The 22,317-nt window shown below is 49.9% G+C and overlaps 2 protein-coding genes and 1 long non-coding RNA gene across 8 annotated transcripts in view; 1 reads left to right on the top strand and 2 right to left on the bottom strand.

The window, feature by feature from the left end:
• Positions 1 to 1,487: 1,487 nt before the first annotated feature.
• LOC114236467 (uncharacterized) lies at positions 1,488 to 3,107 on the bottom strand. Its single transcript, XR_003622415.2, has 3 exons — positions 2,718 to 3,107; positions 2,272 to 2,489; positions 1,488 to 1,652 (listed from the first exon to the last, which is right to left on the bottom strand). It is a non-coding gene; the product is annotated as an uncharacterized LOC114236467 (long non-coding RNA).
• On the top strand, positions 2,335 to 21,826 carry CC2D1B (coiled-coil and C2 domain containing 1B). 4 transcript variants are annotated; one of them, XM_007164461.2, is made up of 25 exons: positions 2,335 to 2,469; positions 4,064 to 4,150; positions 5,301 to 5,445; positions 6,584 to 6,687; positions 7,063 to 7,218; positions 7,659 to 7,784; positions 7,986 to 8,145; positions 8,341 to 8,522; positions 8,704 to 8,779; positions 8,902 to 9,012; positions 9,095 to 9,225; positions 9,418 to 9,490; positions 9,691 to 9,827; positions 10,255 to 10,372; positions 10,456 to 10,628; positions 11,039 to 11,164; positions 12,123 to 12,181; positions 12,269 to 12,385; positions 12,776 to 12,849; positions 12,997 to 13,055; positions 13,287 to 13,338; positions 13,814 to 13,913; positions 14,080 to 14,170; positions 15,382 to 15,511; positions 21,689 to 21,826. In XM_007164461.2, the coding sequence occupies exons 2-24, from the start codon at positions 4,085 to 4,087 to the stop codon at positions 15,508 to 15,510; spliced, it is 2,565 nt and encodes an 854-aa protein (XP_007164523.2). In that variant the 5' UTR covers positions 2,335 to 2,469; positions 4,064 to 4,084; the 3' UTR covers position 15,511; positions 21,689 to 21,826. The 4 variants fall into 4 exon arrangements, with proteins under 4 accessions (XP_007164523.2, XP_057398374.1, XP_007164522.2 ...); XM_057542391.1 differs by lacking the exon at positions 21,689 to 21,826 and adding an exon at positions 17,519 to 19,056; XM_007164460.3 differs by lacking the exon at positions 21,689 to 21,826 and having other exon boundaries at positions 15,382 to 16,888.
• ZFYVE9 (zinc finger FYVE-type containing 9) overlaps positions 21,564 to 22,317 on the bottom strand; it is a 191,978-nt gene continuing 191,224 nt past the window's right edge. For all 3 annotated transcript variants that reach the window (XM_057542363.1, XM_057542371.1, XM_057542375.1), the window contains one exon: positions 21,564 to 21,832. In XM_057542363.1, the coding sequence (XP_057398346.1) occupies positions 21,671 to 21,832 (162 nt within the window). In that variant the 3' untranslated portion in view covers positions 21,564 to 21,670. The remainder of the gene's footprint in view (positions 21,833 to 22,317) is intronic.

Here is a 22,317-nt window from a genome sequence, read left to right as displayed (position 1 = left end):
TCAGCTACTGAGAAAATATATCATCCATGACATAGTCCTGCCAGAAAGGTTTGACCTGAATCTACTGGTGAGAAAAATTATCAGGTAAATCAAAATTGAGGGAAAAATATTCACAAAGCAATGGTTCCTCTTCAAAAATATTCATATCACAAAAGAAGAAAAAAATGGAGAAACTATTCTAAACTAAAGGAGACTAGAGAAATGAGAGCTAAATAGCTAAGTAGACTGTAAGAACCTTGATTGGGTCATGGATTTAAGAGATACAAACAGTTATAAGCATTATTATGGACTATATTCATATTAGGTAATAGGATTATGTAAATGTTAAATTTTGTGGGTGTGATAAATTATTGTGGTTGTGTAGGAGAATGTCCTTGTTCTTAGGAGAATCATGATAAGACGAGTGAAATATAACATCTGCAACTAATTAAATAGCTCAAAAAAATACATAGATACACACATATATTTATAACTGCACGTAATGGACTACAGATCAGTATCAGAATATTTTAAAGCATTATACAATAAGAAAAAGGAAAATGGGTAAATAAGGCATCCACAAAATAAGAAATATAACCAACAAAATGGAAACATAGTAAAAGAGGCCTGCAAGTCAAAACACTTTCACATCTATTAAAAAAATCTCTCCATGGTGATATGGAACAATTGGAAACCAAATGCCCCATTGATGTAAGTGTAAACTTGAACAACTGCACTGGAGATAATTTGGAAATATTTAGTCTATAAAATCCTATGAGCCCCCAATTTCACTCCTAGGAATATACCCTAGAGAAACACATGTATACACCAGGAATTATATACAAGAACATTCATAGCACTGTAATGGCAAGCCATTGGAAAAGTGAATTATTTTCATACTGTGAGATAACATACAGAAATGAAAAATAAAGTAGTAAGTATCAATGGATGAAGCTAAAAACAAGGTCGAGTAAAAAAATGAGTTGAAGAATATTTGCAGTGATAATGATATAATGTCAAAGCTTGCAAAAAAAAAATACTATGGTTTGCTTAAGGATGTACACATACATAGTAGAAATGCTCAGGAATAATAAACAGCAAATTCAGGAGAGTGAATATCTCTTTGGGAAAGGGTTGTAACATGAGAGGTGGCGAGGTGGCTTCAAGTGTATTGTACTGGTTTTTCTTAAACTTGTGGTAAGTGCCCATGTATCTGTTAATTCACACAAGAAATAGTAACTATTTATTTAGTGCCTAGTGTGTACCATGCACTGCTCTAGACACTGAAGTTAAAGAACAAACAAAAGCTCCTGCCTTTATGGAGTTTGCATTCTAGCAAATGTGAAATATTGTATATTTTTGTATGTCTTAGCTGTTTCATTATAAAACATTTTAAAGTTTAATGAGAAGAAATATGGGAGTGAAACTTCCATTTTATTTCTTTTCAACATTCTTTTTTTTTTTTTTGGCTGCTGTACCTTATGGCTTGCAGCCTCTTAGTTCCCAGACCAAGAATTGCAGTCGGGCCCTCAGCAGTGAGAGCACAGAGTCCTAACCTCTGGACCACCAGGGAGTTCCCTGAACCTTCCATTTTAAAATAGTAAAGACGGTCTCTTCTTCAGGAAATCACCAAAAAGCAATAAGGAGGTGGAAAAGCTCTTTGTCCAAGGAAACTGGAAGATAAAAGTTTAGGAAATAGGCAGGAGGAAGTGATTTGCAAGGTTTTAGATGGAAGATTCCTCCCCCCTACCCTCCAATTGCATTGCATTGCCCTGCAGGGTAGGGGGGTAAGAACTTGGTGTTAAAAGACAGTAAGAACTGTCTTTAGTGACTTTATAAAGAGGTGCAATGAACACTGCCTGTCATATCTTAGGTATTCAACCCGTCTTCTGACTGGAAAAGGTACATCTAAGTGCTGAATGATTAAGAAGAATATGGTGAGCCCCATTTCTCTTTCTTAGAGACTCAGTTACACAGGACACTGAGGAAGACGGTGAGCAGAGAAACCGCTCCTCTAGGGCGGAGGCTGCACCATCCTCACCTCCACGCCGAGGGGCGGGACGAGGACTTGAAGCTAGATAAGCGAGCTTGCGCCCAAACAGCCTCAGAATGGGAGTGAGGGAGAAGCTTGGCGGGTAACTTGTATTAATAAATGGGCAAGGACAGGGGGCAAACCTGCTGCACTTGCACAAGCAGCCGGACAACCCTGAACTGCACAACGACCCTCGGCGAAAGCTTCGCGTTACCTGCCCCAAGGCGCCTGCGCGCTGAGAACCCCACCCTTGGAGTCACCTGTTGGAGCGCCACGCCCACTTCGCCTTGCGCATGCGTAATAGGCGCCGCACCGGTCGTGGAGTCACGTGTTAGAGCCCGAGGCGCCTCCCGCCGGGGCGCTTCCTGTCGCGGCTTCTTCGGCGGCCCAGGGGCCGCGGGAGGCCTGGGCGGTCCCCGGCGGGAGAAGGCCCGGGTCGGTTTCGGATCCGCCGCGAGGTATGCCGCGATCCCGCCCTCTGGCGAGGGAAGAGGAGGGGACGGCGGGGGAGATGGAGGCGGCTGGGCAGGGCAGGGCAGGGCGGTGCGTCCTGCAGCTCGGGAGTGGGGTCCCCGGCTTCCCCTCCCCTGCGCACTCCCTGCCCTCCTCTCGCCTGAGCCCGGGCCTGGCCCAGCACCGCTGCCCCCAGCCCCGCTGCCCCCAGCCCGGTGCCCCCGGAGCCGCAGACTTGGCGTGTCTCACTGACCCGCTCACTCCGTGTCACCCGCTCAGTTGACCGCCAGCCGTTCACCCAAGTCACTGAAATCTGACGCCTGGAGTCATCCTGAGCGCCCCCTCCCGTGAGCGCACATGCAGTTAACCTCCGAGCCCTGTTGATTTTACCCCCTATCTCGAGTCGGTCCACTTCTCTCCATCCCCAACGCCGCCCCCACGCTGTCTCAGCTTCTACCCTTTTGCCGAGACCGTTGCAAGATGCTCGGTGCCGGGACGGCTTCCAGCCTGGGTTCGCCCTCCTACTTCCTTCCTTTCTGCAGCCAGAGGGATGTTTCTGAATCGCCGACCTGATCGCATCACGTCCATTGCCTTCAGAATCATGCCCAAACTCCTTTAGGCTTAAAGGTTTTTCTCTTTTGCCCCTTGCTCACATTTTCAGCTCCGCTTGTACCATTTCTTGTCTCACACTTTATGCCCCACCACTAATCCCAGTTTAGTTTTCCTGTGCAGGTCAAGCTGTTGTCACCTCAGAACCATTATCAGGTTGTTCCCTATGTTTGGAATCCTATTCCCCTTCCTTCCCCCCAAAATCTTCATAACTCTGTACAGGCACCACGGTCTCCAAGAAGCCTTTTCTCTCTGCTGGGTAAGGGGCCGCCCCTGGGCACCCATGGCCCCTGGCGCAGCCCTGTTTGGGTTTTGTCCAGTGATGAGGGCCTCTCCGCCATGTAAATGTTCTTTGAGGACTGACACCGTGTCAGATTCATTCTTGTGCTCCCAAAGCCCAGGACACTCTGATACACAGTAGGTCCTATGAATGGTTGTGAGGTCTCTGAGTGAATCAGAATGCTGTGTCAGATTTCTCTAGAGTGGAACTGTCCAATAGAACTTTCTGCAGTGATGAAAATCTTCATTATTTGTGCTGGCTGACGGTAGCCACTAGCTGAGGAACAGGATTTTTAACTTGATTAAATTTAAACATAAATAGCCACATATGGCTACTGTGTTTAACAGCACAGTTTTAGAGCCTTTCTGAATCCTACCCAGCCTTATACCCACCCTGTACCTAGAGTTGCTTCCCTGAACCTGCCTTCTTAAGCCACTCACCACTCAACCACTTGGGTTTAATCCAAATTTGTCAGTCAGTTCGGTAACTTTTTATTGTGTCCACACTCCCCCCTTAAACCTATTAACAGGTGGCCACGTCCCTTTCATCTTCCATGGTGCTTGCTTCAGTGCTATACTTCCAGGGCTGGTGTTTCAGCCTTGGGTGTTAAGCATTGCCTTCTTTCTCTGAGTTGGGAGTTTACTAACCACATCCATTGGGGGCGGGGCTTGTAGGCTGCTCCAGTCTGAGCCTCTTCCACTCCCCACTAGACAAGTGTCCAGGCTGCCAAGATGCCAGGGCCAAGACCTCGGAAGGGCCCTCCGGCCAGTGGCCAGGGTGTGGCAGCTGCCAAGCAGGTACGGATATACAGCCTCCTTCACCTTCACCTTCACCTCTGGGTCAGTCTGAGCGTGAGGGTCTCTGACAACTCGGGCAAACTGGGTCACCTGTGTGGTTTCCCTGTTCATCTAGAGACTTTGAGCCATGCCTCCTGGAATTGGCAGAACCCTTAGAGACTCTCTGACCCGCCCCTGCCACACACATGTGGGAGATGAGGCCTGAACTCTCGTGTGTTTCAACCCAGGCTTCCTCCTGCCATGGCCACCTCCGTATGAATGATCTGGAGGGTTCAAGAACTGCCAGAGTTTAGGGTGTTCTGATGGGAGTCTCAGTGCTCTCATGGATTCCTCATTTAGGGCCACAGCTTTGCTTGCCCACAACTTGGGCTGTGGCCCAAGTCGGGGACTGATGGGGTCTCTAATTTTCTCCCTTTATTTCTTCTGGGTGCAAGTTCTGAGACTTCTTAGCCCATTTTTATTGTCTTAAAAGAGGCAGCTAAGGGAGGTGGTAGGATAAAGGGCATAGACTCAAGACACAAGACCTTATTTTAAATTCTAGCTCTGCCACTTACAAGGCTGTCTCAGTTTCATCTGAAAATGGAGATAAAAATAGGACCTACCTTTACTTAGAGTAGTCAAATTCAGAGACAAAGAGTAGAATAGTGGTTACCAGAGGGTGGGGGGGGGGGGGAAATGGGGAGTTGTTTAATGGGTACAGAGTTTCAGTTTTGCAAGATAAGAAGTGTTCTTTGGATGGATGGTGGTGATAGCTGCATAACAATGTGGATGTACTTAACGCCACTGAACTCTACACTTAAAAACTGTTAAGATGGTAGTTTTCATGCTACATGTGTTTTACCACAATTTAAAAGAAAATAGGACGTATCTCAGGATTATGAGAAGTAACTGAGATAATCACATAGAGTGCTACTACATACCCTGCCTGGCAGCTAGTGCTGTTATTGTTGTTAGTAATCATAATGGTAGTGTTGTCTTACTGGGTTCTTTGTAGAGTCACCAGGGAGATAAGTGTCCCAGGGGGTAATGTTGCAGGCCTCAGTTTCCCTTTCTGCACATTAGGCCCCACAGACAGCGAAGGAGCCGCTGAGCTCCTGGAGGCTGGCTCTGGGGCTGGGCTCCACCTTCTGCCTCGTGTGTCTCCTCTCAGCTTGGGCTGTTTATGGAGTTCAGCCCTGAGGACATGCTGCTGGGGATGGAGGAGACTGAAGATGATGGGGACCTGGAGGCTGAGCTGCTGGCCCTCACTGGGGAAGCAGGGACCACAGGCAAGAAGCCAGCACCCAAGGGGCAGGGTGAGTTTGGAGCACTTGATGCTGGGACCAGGTGGGCTCTGCAGGGGGTGGGGAGGGTCCTCTCCTCACAGCTGTGGGGAGCCGGCCAGATCATCTGGTCCTTCTGATATCCATGTCCCTTCTGCAGCATTCCCACCAAGAGGCCATCTTACCCTGCTCACTTGCCTGTGTGATGGGGAGCTCACTCCTTTCTGGACTGCGCCCTCTCCCTTGTGGACAGTCAGCAGTCTGAGTCGCAGGCTGACTCAGGTCCCTATCCTTAGCCCTAGCCAGGGCCTGGTATAGACTAGGGGCTCAGCACAGACTGAATTGGGCACATAATGAGTGCACAGAAATTGTGTCAAATGAATGAATAAGTGGTATCTCCCTCCCCAGCTTGGAAGAGGACAGAGACCTGAAGCCTGGGAGGGTCAGAGGGTCTAAACCAGGAACCCTTAGAACCATCTCCCATCCCATGTGCTCCTGAGCTGAGGACAAGGAGAGGACCTAAGAAGGGGCTCACTGGTCTGGGAGAATGATGGCCATCACTTCTCTCTCAGTCCAAACCTGCTTTGGGTTTGATGAGCCTGGGTTTGAATCTTGGCTCTGCCATTTACCAGGATTGCAATGTTAGGAAAATTAATAAAGTTCTCAGTTTACTCATACCTAAAATGTGGATAGTATTACCTGTCTTCTTTTTTTTTTTGGCTACACTGCACAGCTTGTGGGATCTTATTTCCCCAACCAGGGATCGAACCCAGGCCCTCGGCAGTGAAAGCACAGAGTCCTAACCTCTGGACCACCAGGAATTCCCAGTATTACCTATCTTGCAGAATTACTGTGAAGTTCAAATGAATGTTAAAAATCTTTATATATATGTGAAAGGTGTGGTTAGGGGGAATGGATGGATATGTCTGTGAATAACTACCACAGCAAAAGTGCCAAGAAGGGAGCAGCTTGTTGCCTGTTGGAGGGCCTGGAAAGGTTTCCCTGCTGAGGGTCTTCTGCGCTGGGTCATAAAGGAAGAGCAGAGGTGGGACTTTGGCTGTGGGAGGGAAGGAGGATTTCTACCTGGGTGTGTCTGCCAGCTCAGTGGATTGAAGACCCTCCTTTACTCCTTGGGAATCTTTTCTGAGTTGTTGTGACCCTCTTCCCCCAGCCCCCCTGCCTATGGCCCACATCGAGAAGTTGGCGGCGGACTGTATGCGGGATGTGGAGGAGGAGGAGGAGGAGGAAGGGCTGGAGGAGGATGCAGACTTGCTGGTGCGTCTGCCGGGCTGGTGGTGGAGGGCTCTGTGGTCAAACCTGTGGAGGAGGCCTGGGGTTTTTCCCTCTGTGTGCTCTGATGTTGACTGAGTGCCTTGCCCTTCGTGGGCCCTTTTCCTGACTGTATGCTGTGAGATGTGTCCCCTTTGATGTGTGGTCTGAGCTCTGTACTTGGGGATTCTCAGGTTTGGAGGCTTCACTGATTTCAGGCCTATCCCTGGTCAGATTAAAGAAGCGTTTTGGTAAAGGGGACTTCCAGGCACAGTGAGCGATACTGGGAAATACTGCTGGGGGAGAGTGTCCTTGATTCTCAGGTCCTGTCGTGGGTATGGTCATGAGGCTCCCCAGCTCCTGGGACTTGTGTTTCCCCAGACTGAGCTGCAGGAGGTCCTGGGTGCAGATGAGGAGGCTGGGCCCTTGGATGGCGACGAGACAGCCAGCCCAGGTGGCCCTGAGGAGAAGGAACAGGAAAACAGTGAACCTCCAGTGCAGACAGCTCTCCTAACAGCTTCAGTCCCAGCGGCTCAGGTGGGTTCTGGAGGGGTCCAGTGTGCCTTTGTCCATGTCCTTTGTGCCTGCATGTCCATGTATAACACACACGGAGCACGGCTTGCCTAGGAAGACTGTGGTAACCCTTTCCAGGGCCCTCCTTCAGCAGCTGCCCCAAGCAGAGGCTGAGCCCAAGAAACTCCTTGGTGGTTGCCGGCCTCAAAGGCCTCTCTGTTCTCCCAGACCGCCCCCTGCAGCCATTTCCTGGCCTCCACAGATTGTCTGGGCCTCTCTGTTTGCCTCTGACATGGCCTCTGGCCTCTCCAGTGAGTCTTTGCCTCCCACCTTGAGGCTTTTAAGTTCTTCCTTCTCCTTGAATCCAAGAGCGTCGTTTTCCGGGGCAGCTTCCTTGCAGGGAGGGAGCAGCAAGGGCCTAGCTGGCCCTGGAGTGGCCAGGCCCTGAACTCAAGTATCTACAGGCTGCACGGCCTCAGGGGCTGCAGGCTCTGCTGGAGGATCGGATCCACAACTACCGGGAGGCCGTGGCCAGTGCCAAGGAGACAGGTGAAGCAGCCAAAGCCAGGCGCTGTGAGCGCGGCCTGAAGGTGGGTTGGGCTCGGCCGGGGAGCAGGGCTGGTAGTGGGGCTGAGGGCAGTGAGGGCAGAGGGTGAGGCACAGGAGGGGCTTGGGCCAGCAGAGGGGAAGCCTCCCCGCCAGCCTCGCGGACGTGAAGGATCCTTGGCCTGTCTTTGAGCAGGGTCCAGGCCGTGATGGCTGGCTAGGTTTCTGGTTCTTCTCTCCCTCAGACTCTGGAGTCCCAGCTGGCTGCTGTGAGGAAAGGCAGGAAGATCAGTGAGGATGAGATCCCACCTCCAGTGGCCTTGGGCAAGAGGCCCCTGGCCCCTCAGGAAACAACCAACAGGAGCCCTGAAGCAGAACCCCCAGCTCCCCGCTCCGTGGAGCCAGGTATCTGGAGAGAGTCAAATCCCATCCTGGTTCCCAAGGTCAGAGCCCAAGGCCTGCCTCCCCATCCTGCCATTGTTCCCTTGCTGTCAGTCACACCTTCCCTAAGAGGTCCTCAGGCCAACCAGACCTGGAGGCACTGGTGACCTTCTTCTTTGACCTTCATGTCTTCTCTGTGGACTTTTTGTTTCTCCATAGACAACCCCTCCCAGCCTGAGACAAGCCTCTTGGGCAGCCCTAGTATTTCTGGCCCCCCTGATTCAGACCCAGACCCACGGGCCTTGCTGTTGGCCCGACAGAGAGAGTACAAAGTGGCTGCCCTGAACGCCAAGCGGGCTGGAGACCTAGATCGTGCCCGAGAGCTCATGAGGATTGGGAAGGTATGGCATCTGGTTCAGAGGTCCTGTGTCCAATCCCTCATTTCACAGACGGGGCGGTGACCTGCTCAAGGTCACACAGCTCGACTGGGCTTCAGTGAGACTGGCCTGAGGGGCAGTTTTTCAGCCCAGATCCTTGGGGTTCCCTAGCTTATGCCCACACCTGCTTTTCTTCCTACTGCAGAGATTTGGGGCCGTCCTGGAGGCCCTGGAGAAGGGGCAGCCTGTGGACCTGAGTGCCATGCCCCCAGCACCTGAGGGTCAGTGTGGGAGTGGGCGGGGGGAGCCTGCTCAGGCTGGGGCTGGGGCTGGGGAGGAGTTTCAGGGCTGGGGCTGGCCAGGCACCCCACCCACACCTACACCTCTGCTCTGGGTCCCCCAGACCTGAAGCCCCGCCCACAGGCTTCCAAGGCCTCCACAGCACCCTCAGATGCGCACCCAGCAGTGGAGCGAGTGCAGCCAGTGATGGCCTCTGACATCCCGGCCACCCCAGGTAGGACTGGATGATGAGACTATGGAGCGGGGGCCTGGGGGGAGGCAGGCAGAGCTGAGGCCATCTCCTTTCTCCTTTCAAGTGGCCCCTACTGAGCCACAGACAGTGCTAGACGCCCTGCAGCAGAGGCTGAACAAGTACCGTGAGGCAGGCACCCAGGCTCGGGGCAGTGGGGATGAGCGCAAGGCCAGGATGCACGAGCGTATTGCCAAGGTGGGCCCGCAGCCTCCCTCCTGGGCTGGCTGCTGTCTGTCTGCTCCCTGGTCTTTGAGTCTTCATCTATCTGTCTCTCTCTGGAGCTCTTTCTCCTCCTGGGGCTGCTGTCTTTGTCCTCTTCCTGTCTCTCCCTGAGTGGAGCCTGCAGACTGCTGCCCACCATCAGTCCCTCCCTTCCTTCCCTTGCAGCAATATCAGGATGCCATTCGAGCCCACCGAGCAGGACGGAAAGTTGACTTTGCTGAGTTGCCTGTTCCTCCAGGTGAGTGGGGCTTGGCCTGGGGTCTTATGAGGTCCCTGAGCAGGATGGGGGGAAGGGGAAATGATTTCTCACAGATCTGCCTCCGCTCTGGGGGAGCCACCCATCCCAGCCATGCCCAGGAGGACCCACACAGGACCAGCAGCAATCTGGTGCCTCCCCAAGGCCACCCGAACCCTCTCCCAGTTGTCTCTCTTCTACAGGATTCCCCCCTATACCTGGCTGGGAGCCCACTATGGGTACTGAAGAGGATGTGGTGGCAGCTACTTTAGCAGCTGCCCAGAAACTGGCCTCCTCAGAGGATGCAGCCCCCGCAGAGGACGATGAGGACGAGGACAAGGTTTGGCCGAGTGCCCGAGGCTCCAGGGGTTGGTGGGGGGAAACAGCAGGTGAGGGGTGAACCCAAACACTGGTGTCCATACTAACAAGCCCAGCGAGGTAGACATTCTTTCTTCTACTTTACAGAGAAAAAACTTGGGCAAGGGCACCCAGCTAGCAATTAGCAGAGCTGGATTCAGACCAAGGTGTTTCTGACTCCAGAGCCCAGGTTTGATCCCCGTTACCCTGCTGTCTCATGTTGGGAGGTTAGCTCAGAGAGCTTTTGAGGCTTCTTCTAGCCCTGAGACTCTCTAGGGCCCACGAGGGAAAGCCATTCATTTCAGGTCACACAGTAAGTAGTACAGTGTTAGGAAGAGACCCCGAGTCTGGAAACTGCCATGGCCAGGGTGGGGAACAGCCTCCTGTGACAGCCTCCTGGGCACCTGCAGGATGAGCCCCCAGCCCAGGCCCCAGTGGCCAAGAAGCCAGCCCAGCCTCTGGTCCCTTCATGCCGGCCCCTGCCTGAGCCCAAAGCCTCGAGTTCTAAGGAGTCACTGAGTCCAGCTGGTGAGTCGGGGAGAAGAGGGATGGAGGAGTGAAAGCTCTAGTGAGAGGCAGGCATGGCTCTAACCAGTGTCCCCTCCCTCCAGTGCGAGAGCAGGTGGCCCTGCTGCAGGCACGGAAACTGCAGTACCAGCGGGCAGCCCTGCAGGCCAAGCGTGGCCAGGACCTGGAGCAGGCCAAAGCCCATCTGCAGGTGGCCAAATCCCTTGAGGCTCAGATCACCCAGGTGCGAGCTGGCCGACCTGTGGACCTCTCCAAGGTGAGTGTCGCCTGGTTCATGAGCAGCAGGACTTCTCAGGCAGAGAGGTGGGTGGCCGGCTTGACGCGCAGACTGTGAACAAGGCTGCTGCTTGGAGGAGGTGGGACCTGAATAGGATGTGGTGACAGCTGAGAAAGCCTTTTGCTTATGCGTCTCTCTGTCCCATGACCCCAAGAGAGGCCAGGGGAGGCCGGGGGGGCTGCCTGTGGTGAGAGCTGAGCAGGCCGGGCAAGGCCAGTGGAAAGCAGAGCATTGTAGCAGTCTGCGATAGGATGGCAGGCAATGAGTTCCCATCACTGGAGGTTAATAGAAGCTGGAGAAACATTTAGTTTGGATTCCTGTGTCTGTTAGGCTCAGTAGAGGAATAATCTGACTCTTGAGGCCCCTGAGGGGCCTTGTGACCTGGGCAGGTGCCTTCACCCTTAACGGATGAGGAGGGTGACTTCATCCTGATCCACCATGAGGACCTGCGACTCTCTCAGAAGGCTGAGGAGGTGTATGCCCAGCTACAAAAAATGCTTCTGGAGCAACATGAGGTCAGTAGACTGCTTGTCTGTCCTCCCCTTTCAGTGCCCACAGCCTCCCCTTGGTGAAAGGCAAGATAGGATTCAAATTCTAGCTCTTCTACTTACTTGGCTGTGTGATCTTGGGTAAGGCACTTCCCTTCTCTGAACCACATTTTCCTCATCTATAAAATGGATGATTAGTGCCCCTCTTGCAGGGTGGTTATGAAGTTCAAACAGAGTGGAGGGGGAATTACTTTGAAGATGGGAGGAAGAAGTGTTTGGGGAGACATATGTGTGTGTGTGTGTGTATATATATATATGTAAGATATACATAGATGTATAATTGGGTGTATGTGTATCTGAACGGCTGCCTGCAAGTCTGCTTTCTAAAGTGATGTTTCTATTAGGTTTTTTTTTTAAATTTATTAATTAGTTTATTTTTGGCTGCCTTGGGTCTTTTTTGCTGCGCGTGGGCTTTCTCTAGTTGTGGCGAGCAGGGGCTACTCTTCATTGCCGTGCGTGGGCTTCTCATTGCCGTGGCTTCTCGTTGTGGAACATGGGCTCTAGGAGCACAGGCTTCAGTAGTTGTGGCTCGTGGGCTCTAAGGCGCAGGCTCAGTAGTTGTGGCGCATGGGCTTAGTTGCTCCGTGGCATGTGGGATCTGCCCGGACCAGGGCTCGAACTCGTGTCCCCTGCATTGGCAGGCGGATTCTTAACCACTGCGCCACCAGGGAAGTCCCTTTCTATTAGGTTTTAAAGAAGAATGGGTGTTTGCTAAGGGAATTTAGGGGAATGGCTATCCTCAGGAGAGGAAACAGCAAAAACTCAAAGAAGTGCAATGGGACTTGGGAGCAGTGAACTTGAGGTACGTGTTGGAGGAGAGGGGTGAGGCTACAGAAGGTCGGACCTTTCAGAAGTCAGGCCTCGAAGGCCAACCTAGGCGGGTCCCGCTCTGGACTCTGGATTCACTCTGAGCCCCCATTTTCAGAAGTGTGTGCTGTTCTCCAAGCAGTTTATGCACCAGGGCAATGTGGCCGAGACTACCCGGTAAGTGCGGGGCTGGGGCTGGAGCTTGTGGGGTGGGGAGCAGAAAATGAGCCCTGCCGTGCTCATGTGCACACCTGTCCCTGTCAGGTTTGAGAAGCTTGCTCAAGACCGCAAGAAGCAGCTTGAGATCCTGCAGCTGGCCCAGGCCCAGGGCCTTGACCCTCCCAGCCACCACTTTGAGTTGAAGACATTCCAAACTGTGAGGTGCCAAAGCCTAAGGGAGACCGTGGCTCCAGGCAGGGACTGGGCAAGAAGCTGGGAGCCAGGGGTGGAGACTTAGGCCCCTTGAGTGAGGCTTCCCAGGCTTGACTGACCCTGACGTAGGCCCTGGGGCTGGGGAGCAGTAGGACATGGTGCCTGTCTGTGAGGAGGGGCTCAGAGCTGTGTGGTGGCTGGGGAAGGAGCCCTGGACTAGGGGTCACAGACCGAGGTCTGCACGCCAGCTCTGCTGCTTCTACTCAGACAAGCTTTGCTTCCCTGGGCCCACTCTCCTCTTGGCCACCACCCTGCTGGGTAGGCAGCCACTGGAAGAGGGGACCTTTTCCTACTGTCCTCCTTCACTTTGGGCTCTTTCTCCTTGCTTCCTGGCTCTAGGATCTTCGCAGAACTCAACAGCACAGAAATGCATCTGATTGTTGTCCGGGGAATGAACCTCCCAGCCCCTCCAGGTAGCCCTAGGGCCACCCCTACCCTAAGAGGCACTTGTCTAGACTCTCCACTCCTGGCTGCTTAGGGAGGCACCGGCTCTCCCTCTGCATCAAGTGCTGGACTCCTGGCTACTCCCTCTGACCCTGACTCCTGCTTCTCCTTCATAGGGGTGACCCCTGATGACTTGGATGCTTTTGTGCGGTTTGAGTTCCACTATCCTAATTCGGTGAGATTCAGGTAGCAATAGGATCCTGTGAACCCCATCTATCTTCCCTTCCAGGGCCCTGTGCTCTATTTCTCCCCATCCCTGGAGTCTGGCTATAGGGAGGGGTTTGAAGACCCTTGGGCCCATTCCCTTTATGGGTCCCTTCCCTCAGCATTGATGTAGCCCAGAGTTCCTGGCCCTATATCTCTGTTTTTTCAAGCTGTCCTGACTCCTCTCTTCTCACTGCTTTAGGACCAGGCTCAAAAAAACAAAACAGCTGTGGTGAAAAACACAAACTCTCCAGGTGAGGACCCACGTGAGGGCTGCTTTCTCCTCCCTCTCACCCTCTGATATATTTGTGCAGCACTTGTGTTTCCAGAGTGCTTTCAGATCTATTATCTTACTTGGTCTTCTCAACTTAGGAGATAAAGGCAGGTATTACTACTTCTCTAAGGTAACTGGGGAAACTGAAGCTCAGAGAGGTAGAGGGACTTGCTTAGGGCCTCACAGCAAGGAGATGGTGGAAACAGGACCTGAATCCAGGAATCCTGACTCCAAATTCCAAGCCTTTCCCATTTTGGTTTGATCTGTGTCTAACAAGAACTGTCCAAGTGGACTTCAAGGCCAGGACCTCGATGCTCTCTCTACCTCCCTCTGGTGGCAGTGACTCCAAATTGCAGGCAGAAAGATTGAGAGAGGAGGCCAGCCCTGGGCCAGGTTCCACTTCGTCAGGAAATCCCTGGGAGCCAAGTTCCTCTATCTTCTCCTCACTCTTGCAGAATTTGATCAGCTCTTCAAACTAAACATCAACCGAAACCACCGGGGCTTCAGGAGGGTGATTCAAAGCAAAGGAATCAAGTTTGAAATCTTCCACAAAGGGTGAGGGCTCTGGTCAGTCACACTGCCAAGGTGGGCTGGGAGGAAGGATTGGCTTCTGTTGCTGCTGCTGCCCCTGCTACTATTCAGTTTTCTTGTGCTGGGCTTAGCCAGCTCATTTCTGCCTTCCCTGCCCAGTCCAATCCTCTGCTGACTCTTGGCTTTCCAGATCGTTCTTCAGAAGTGACAAGCTGGTTGGCACAGCCCACCTGAAACTGGAGCGTCTGGAGAATGAGTGTGAGATCAGAGAGATTGTGGAGGTAGGGTGGGCAAACCAGAGGGCTTGGCAAGAAAGGAGCCAACGTTCACTGAACATCAGTCCCTGTTGTAGGTTTTTTGTGCCCATTAATTTAAAAATATCCATAAGTGTGCTATAGAGTATGTGCTATGCCCATTTCACAAATGAAGAGATTCAGAGGGCCTGAGAAAATTTCATAGCGTCACCCAGTAGCTACAATCCTTCCAAGACGCTCTGCACTACTCAGGTTCCCAGGGATGGTGGATTAGGGGGCTTTTGAGGGGCCTGATCACAGCTGTCAACTTGGCACACACAAATTCCTGGGTGTCTGGGGGCAGGTTATGGTTGAGGCAATTGTCTGGCAACATGATGAAGTAGAACAAGCTCTGGACATAAAGTTGATAATGTATTTGCAGAGGAGGGACCCACCAGAACACAGCTAGTCCGTGTTTAGGAATCAGCCCCAGACAGCTCCTTAAGCTTCCCTGAACTCACTGAATTTCACAGGGACTCCCAGAGCTTGCCCCTGATGACGAGGCAGCTAAGGTTCCCGGAGGAGAAGGGTGTTCCGCAAGCTCGTACAGAGCGTCTCTGGCACAGCTAGGCCCGACCCTGGCTGATGCCTTCGTAGGCTGGGGCTTTTCCCACTACATTGCCTCTGCCTGTTTGGGGGAGTTCTTAAGTGGGGCCTGCTTTGTATCAGCCCCAGTGAGGCTGGTTAGACTTCACAAGCCTGTAGCACTGCTTTGAACTCCAGCCGCCCCCTCTCCTGCATAGGAGGGAAGCAGCATGGCAGCTGGAAAGACAAGCCAAGTCCTGACCTTGCTGCACAGTGGCTGTGTGACGGTATCATTCACTTCTCTCTGGGTCATCTGTGAACTGAAGGTTTGGGCTCGTAGTTTTTCAGGCTGCACCTTGAAGCCAGAGCATTTCTTCCAGGAGTTGCCAAGGGGACTGTGGGGAAAACTGAGTAAGCAGAGCTCTAGGTTCCTCACTTCCACTTCAGAGCATTGGTGCTTATTTGGATTTACATACGACTTTTTTTTATAAGACTTACCTAAAACCACCACCACCAAACAGCAGGAGGGTGGGGTGGTCCTGAAATGGAGACTCTTGTGTTGAGATGCAGGATGCTTTTAGCCCCTCTCTCTCCTCACCTGTGAGCATAGGGGAGCTGCCTGCTTCCCACCCCTTTCCCCTCAGTTACCATCTCCCTCTCCGTGGTCCTCACAGGTCCTGGACGGAAGGAAGCCCACTGGGGGCAAGCTGGAGGTGAAGGTGAGGCTGCGGGAGCCTCTGAGTGGCCAGGACGTGCAGATGGTCACCGAGAACTGGCTGGTCCTGGAGCCCAGGGGCCTGTGAGGTGGGCAGCTCTCTGGGCCCTTGGAACCTCTGTCCCCTGCTCACTGCCTGGGCCCCCCAGGGACCCTTCCAGTACTCAACTCATATCTAAGGAGAAAGCCTAGGAATTTCTCATCTGTGAGGAAGACCAAGAGGCAAAACTGTTGGGTAGCGCTCAGGGTCAGTGTCTCATGATCTTCAGTAGAACCGGGGAAGGAAGTTAACTTTCCCAGGTCTGCCTTCGGGAAACGCTTTCTAAAATCTACTTGTACTTTCACTGCAGTTTAGACTTCCTGTGCTTTGTGCCCGTGTGCAACAGAGGGTCAATGTAGGGAGTGGAGTCAGGCCAGCAATTCCTCTCCAGCTTTTCCCACCCCCAGCTCTGCTGGCTACAGAGGTCATTGTACATAAAGGAGGTGCTGCTACACAAGCACCAAAGACCTGTTAAGTACTTGCATCACTGACCACGGCCCTAGTCTTTCCTGTTGCTGGCCCCTCCCCAGGCCTCCACCCAAACAGGCTGGATTCCAAGGTTCCCCCTAGCCCTCCATCTGGGGGAGGGCAAGGACAGCCTCACTGCTCTGCCATGGAGTCTTGTAACCCCTTAACCTCTGGGTAGCAACTGCTTGCAGCTTACCCGAGCCCCCAGTTGCACCATTTCTAGATGTGCCTTTAAAAGATAGAACTGTAAGGGATGGGAAAACTCGAGTGTGATCTGGACACCCCGCCACACCCCCTGCTTAGGGTGGGGGCAGGGTTCCGTGACTCCAGCTGGCCAGTGGCAGCCTATCCCACACAACTCAGTTTACCCCTGCCCTGCCTGTGCCTGTGCCTTGGTTCCTGACAGACAGCTGCTGCACTAGCCTCCCTGCTTCTCAAAGCTCTCAGTGGAAGTTTGTTCAGGACTGTGTGGTGGGAAGTAAGGGTAGGGTTGTCTTGGGTTTGGTCCATGTACCTAAGACTGAAAGAATGTTATGTTAACTAGGAAAGAAAAAAAATATATATATATATGTGTATATATATTATGTAGCTGATTTTATTTAAGAAACTAGGTCTAATTAATTCATTGTAGGGGATTTACACTCTCCTCACAAAGTAACCATCAAAGTCCTAAACAAAAGCCCTGCTGCTCCCTGTCACTTTTTAAAAGCCAGAGTGGCAGTAACATTTGTTAATTGACAAACTGCTGCTATGGCTTCCTCTTTTGAGACAGGGCAGGGGAAGCCTTGCCTCTTCAGCTAATCACCTAGGGAAATCCCTTAGTTTCTTCCCAAGAAATTCTCCTTTGGCTTTGTTTTTCTGAATGGATGGAGATAATGGAGGGATTTATACTTGCAATAGATTTAATGTTCAAAACTGCAATATTCTACATCTCTTAGAAATAAACTTTAATACCGCATCTTTCTTCCCCTTTTTTTGAAGCATTAAGTTCAACAAAGCATTCCTGAAGATAATTTTTTAAGGCTTTACGTAAAGCAGATACATTCCACTTACTGATCACTATAGTATTGCAAATGCACAGCTCGGGGATTGAGCTTTTGTGTGTGTGTCTTTTTCTGGGATGGAGCTGGACCATGCTTCCCTGCCCTTAAGAGCAGAGCTTATAGTGGGTAACAGAGCAGGGACAACAAATCACTTTTCTGAGAGCTTGCTGGCCAGTCTTACTTACCTATCAGAGTGAACTACCAAAAATTCCATAGATGAGAGCCTTAACCCTCAAATGCAGTCATATCTATGTGTCATACAAGCAGCCATCTAGAATGAAAAGGAGGGTTGTTAGCCCTCATAAGGTGGCCTAGAGCAAAGAGGGGTGGCAAAGAGGGTTCCTGACTCAACCTAGTCTTCACCTCGGGGTTTGCACCCAACTCAGCAGTGCTAAGAGGGCTTGAAGGTTCTGCCAGCCCTAGGAATTTCTAAACTCAGGCCTCTGCTAGAAATTTGATAGGAAGTTTTCTGTGGCTCAGAGATTTCCCATCATAACCTGTTCAGTTTCATTCTGCTTAACTGCCCTTTGCTTTTTGGAAAACAGAACTTCCAGGCTGAGAGAGGCAAGACAAAGCCGCCCACTGGACTTGGAGACTAAGGTTCTTAAAAGGCCTTTGTTTTAGCCACGGCACGCAGGGGTCACTGGCATGGGAGGAGCCTGCCCAGCTTCATCTTGACCTAAGATTTATCCAAATGCAGCAACTCAGCATCGCAGATTAGTGACTTATGGGCAGTTGGGAACCAGCCACAACCCAAATCATTTTTAAATTTTAAAATTTCTTTTCAATTTAGTGCAAGGCACACTTTCTTCTGAATTAGTGAACTGAATAAAATATGGAAGAAATTTATCTCAGAATCAGGAAGTCTTGCTCACAATTAAAGGGCAGACTAGTTTGTTTTATTATTTTCCTTTCTTATAGCACTATTCTGAAACCTGCATTGTTGCTTCCCAATTTTTGAGTGCTTGTTTTCCAAGTATGTGTGGGCAGCTTTTAAAAGATCTTGCCCCTTAAGTGAAGGCAACTGCTTTTAAGATGAAACTGTGGGGCTGAGACTGGTAGAAGGTAGAGGCAGGTAGCTTGCACCTGGTCCAGTTCCATCACAGATAGATTCTTCCCTCCTCTGGGCCTCAGCTTCCCAAACTCTAAAATGGGTATTATCATTCCTATTCTGCTCCTTATCCCTTCTGGCTACATTACAATCCTCCAAATCCCATTACTGTCATTATTAAAATTATTTTAGCATTATTATTAAAACAGAAACCACCATCACAAACTTGCTCTAGAAACAGTGTTCAGCAGATTGCTTGCTTGTTGTCTGAAATGCATTAAATGCATAAATTATTCCCCAGATGACTAATTATGACAGAAGTAAATTCGGTTGGAAATTCTGGGCTCACCAGCATTCAGGAAACACTGTGCATGAGGGAAGACACTAGATGGGAACGTATACAGGGCAAAGTTGCATATTTCTGTAGCCCTAGAGTCCGGTAAGTGCTCAGATAAGAGTTGATAAAAAGAAATGGAGAAACTACATTGCCGAGCATTTGGTAAGAATTTAGTTTTTAAAAATTTAATGTTACCAGAATGGCAATTCTGTTCCTCTTTATAAGGATCTCTATATCTCAATCTAAGTTTACATTATAGAAGAATCTGCCTTATTTGGAAATGTGATGTTTCAGTTCTACACAACATACAGTGTATAAAAACAAAAGTGAAACAAGGGAAAACAGTAAACTAGCTTTGGCTATTTTAGGGCCAATTCCACAATATGATTTTACTAAACATAAAGGACATTTTATGCAATTGAGAATGGACCTGACTATGCAGGGCCAGAATAGGGGAATTTAAAAGTTTTCACTGATCCCAGAAGGTATGTATAACTGCAGGATCTACTTAGGTGAGCAGGAAGAAAGGTAACTTCTCTGGGAAGACAGGACCAAGGGAACCAGCTCCTACAGAAGCTCCAATTTATATTTAGAGCAAGCTAGATGTTACACCCAAATACCTACTATTATTATCATTAACCCTGTTATTAATACCCCTGTTATTAACAAGTGCATCCTGTGCCTGTCAGGTTTGGGGGGTGACAGTCCCAGGGCTCGGTCCTTACAAGCTGGTGTTCGGTGGGCATCCATTCTTTTCTTGCCTTAGAAGCTCCAAGTCTACGGAAAAGGTCACAATCCCAGCTCTCTGCAGCCACCATCAGCGAAGGCTACGGAGAGGCAGATGTAGAATGTAGATTTCCCCCACGACGGAAGAGCACTAAACCTAGCTAGACACACTTGAGCCTCAGAAAACAGCTGTTGCCCTAAACGCCGTTCCACGGCCTGTAATTGCCAAGTGCTGAGCCCAGCTCCAGCCGCTGAGGAGCAGCCTCTCACTGTCTCAGGCCCACACTAGCTTCCAGGGGCTCCTTGGAGTTGTGCTTTCACTGCAGAGGGACCAACCTCTCGCTTGGCCTGGGTGTTTAGAAGATGCCAGTGACAAGGAAGTGAGTTGCCCTAGAGCAGTGTTTTTCAAACTGTGGGTTGTGAAATCTATTTGGTCTGTGACCAAAATAAATTCTTAATGTAGGAGAAAATGATCAGAGTGCATCATATATGTTGCTTGGTAAACCAAATAATATTATTTGGTAAATAATTTGGTAAACCAAATCTTGGCTTCTAATACCACTTCCTCTAAAAAAAAAAAACAAACAGGCTGATTCCAAGGCTGGGACAGGGTTAGCCCAAGATGGCCCTGGGGCATCTTGTTAGGCCAGAAAAGGAAGTGTTCAGAAAAATGTTAGGAGCGTGTCACAAGGATGTGGGAGCTCACCTGAAGGGGTTCTCTGGCCAAAGCTGAGACCATTTGAGCACCAAAATAATGAATTAGAACCATTCAAAAAGTAATCCCAAGTCCATAATGAAAACTAATTACATGAATAAATAAGAAAGAAGGGCGTTTGCTTATAGATAATCAAGTGCAACTGATAAAGGTAGAGGAAGTGCTGAAATTGAGAAATCATTTGTAGCCATCATAGTAAAAGATCAATTCAGACAGGAAACATCAGAGAATGCTAACTCGAAGGGGAAATTTCAGTGAGCAAGATATCTGCATGATCTGAAAGTATCTCTACACGTATTGGTTATTTGTTCCAAGGGGGAAAATATACAGTGGACAAACTGGACCACACTTTGACCAGGTGATGAAAATTTACCATCAGTGAGGGGCAGAAGGACATTAAGTGACCCCTGATGTGATGTCCTAAGAAGGACACAACATCACTTAGGTAGGATTGTGGCCAACAATGTGTAATTCACCTAATTATGAGGAAATACCAACTGAATGCAAAATGAGGCATTTTCTATTAAGAAATGAGTTGGAGGAACCTTATTCACCAAAAATATCAATGACATAAAAGATAAAGGTGAGTCACGACAGCAACTTACCATGTCTGTCTTATCATGCTGGAAGCTTCACTGGAGGGGAAAGATGCTGTGAAGGACATTATTGGACAGATGGTAGGTTAAAGTATCACACCGAAGTTGAGAACTGTCCTATGGTTATATAAGAAAATGTGCTAATTTTTAGGAAACAAACATTAAAGTATTTAGGGATAAAGGGCTATGATGTATGCAACTTACTCTCAAGTGCCTCAATTTTTTATGGAGAGAGAAAAGGAAAGAAAGGAACACTGATAAAGCAAATGAGTTAATCTGTGAACAATAGCTGAATCTGGGTAAAGCATACATAGGTGGTGGTGGTGGTGGTGGTTTTTTTAACTTGCCACTTTCCTGGAAGTTTAAATTATTTCTCAATAAAATATTTTTAAAAATACCTATAGTGTAGGGAATTCCCTGGTTGTCCAGTGGTTGGGACTCTGCACTTTCAGTGCCAGGGCCCAGGTTCGATTCCCTGGTCAGGGAACTAAGATCCTGCAAGCGGCAGGGCATGGCATAAAATAAAATAAAATACCTCTAGTGTATATTATAACTAAAAATGTCTTGGGTATATTCTGTCAGCTTTCACAGAAAGGCCCAATTCAGTGTCTCATCCACTCTGGCAGATCTTGAGAGATCCTGTACTTCGCTGTACTTTCCAGGTGACCTCATTTACACTGAGTCGCCCTTCCTTGGATAGAAGAGAGATAATCCTTTGGGTCTTTGATTCACTTCAATAAATAATCTAGTAAAAACAAAAAATCTAAGTGTGACTCCTACTTGAAGTCGCTGTGATGTAACTGGGACAAGATCAGCGTGAAACTGTCCTTTTTATATCCATCCTGTACAAAGAGTTCAAGACTGATGCTTCATTTTTTATTTCCCCTCTGCCCTCCCACCCCACCCTTGGTGATGGCTGTACCCACTTGAGCATTTCTGAGCACAAGACCAAAAGTAAGTCTTAAAACAGAGGAGCAGAACTCTTGTCTAAACAGTAACAGAAGGGGATTAGCTGCGAGGATAGCGTAACTGTGGTGCAGTAACAGAAGCTGCCCAGATCTTCTCGGTGGACAATGCATAGAAGACTTAGAATTATGGAACATCTGTCCCCCCAACCACCCTTTCCCACCCCGTCCCCCAAACCCCCACCCCACCCCCTCCCCCATTAATAGTGTTAACAAAATCTTAATTTTCCAGTTCTAAAGTGCAAATGATTTGGGTATGACTGCTGTTGCAACAGGTCTGAACAGAAAAAAATGAAGTCCTCTCTGTCTATGCGATGTTTTCCAGAATATAAAAGATGAGTTCCATGACGATGGGGCCCTCACTGAGCTGGCAGGCCCCTCCATGGATCACCGGCACCAAAGCGCTGTCCAGATCGTTCATGTACTGCGAGGGAAGGGGCTGGCCATTGCTCCCTGCTTGATAGCCAACCTACACCACAGAAAGAAGGGGATGAGAGGTTACTGGACAGAGAAGATCTCTCCAGAGGGCTGAGGGCCAAGGAGGCTGAGCAGGAAAGGAGATGTCCTTCTTGGCCAGGGGCTAGAACTGGCAGTAGACACAAACTTCTCCTTCTCTTCCCTGAATTGTCACTTACCATCCTATCATTCATCCTGCCTCTACCACATGATAGCTGTGAGACCCTGGGCCAGACACTTCATCTGTTAGGGTCTTAGCTTCCCAGGAAGGGGGGATGGGGCACAGAGAGGTATGGAATGTCAGCAGTAATACATAAACCTTCGGTTGTGAAAATTAAAACAAGAAATATACTGGGTAAACTCCCTAACACAACAGGAACTGAACACTTGTTCTTCCATCCATTCTTCCACACACCATCTTCTGAACACCTATAAACACAGGAATTCGAGGATGAATGTAAACGGGGCCCCTGCCCTCGAGAGCCCCACCTATTTAGC

This window comes from Balaenoptera acutorostrata, chromosome 1 (genome assembly GCF_949987535.1).
Source record: "Balaenoptera acutorostrata chromosome 1, mBalAcu1.1, whole genome shotgun sequence".
In the NCBI taxonomy this organism is placed as follows: Eukaryota; Metazoa; Chordata; class Mammalia; order Artiodactyla; family Balaenopteridae; genus Balaenoptera; species Balaenoptera acutorostrata.
Note: the sequence above shows the minus strand (reverse complement) of the source record. Positions and strands in the feature narration are given on the sequence as shown.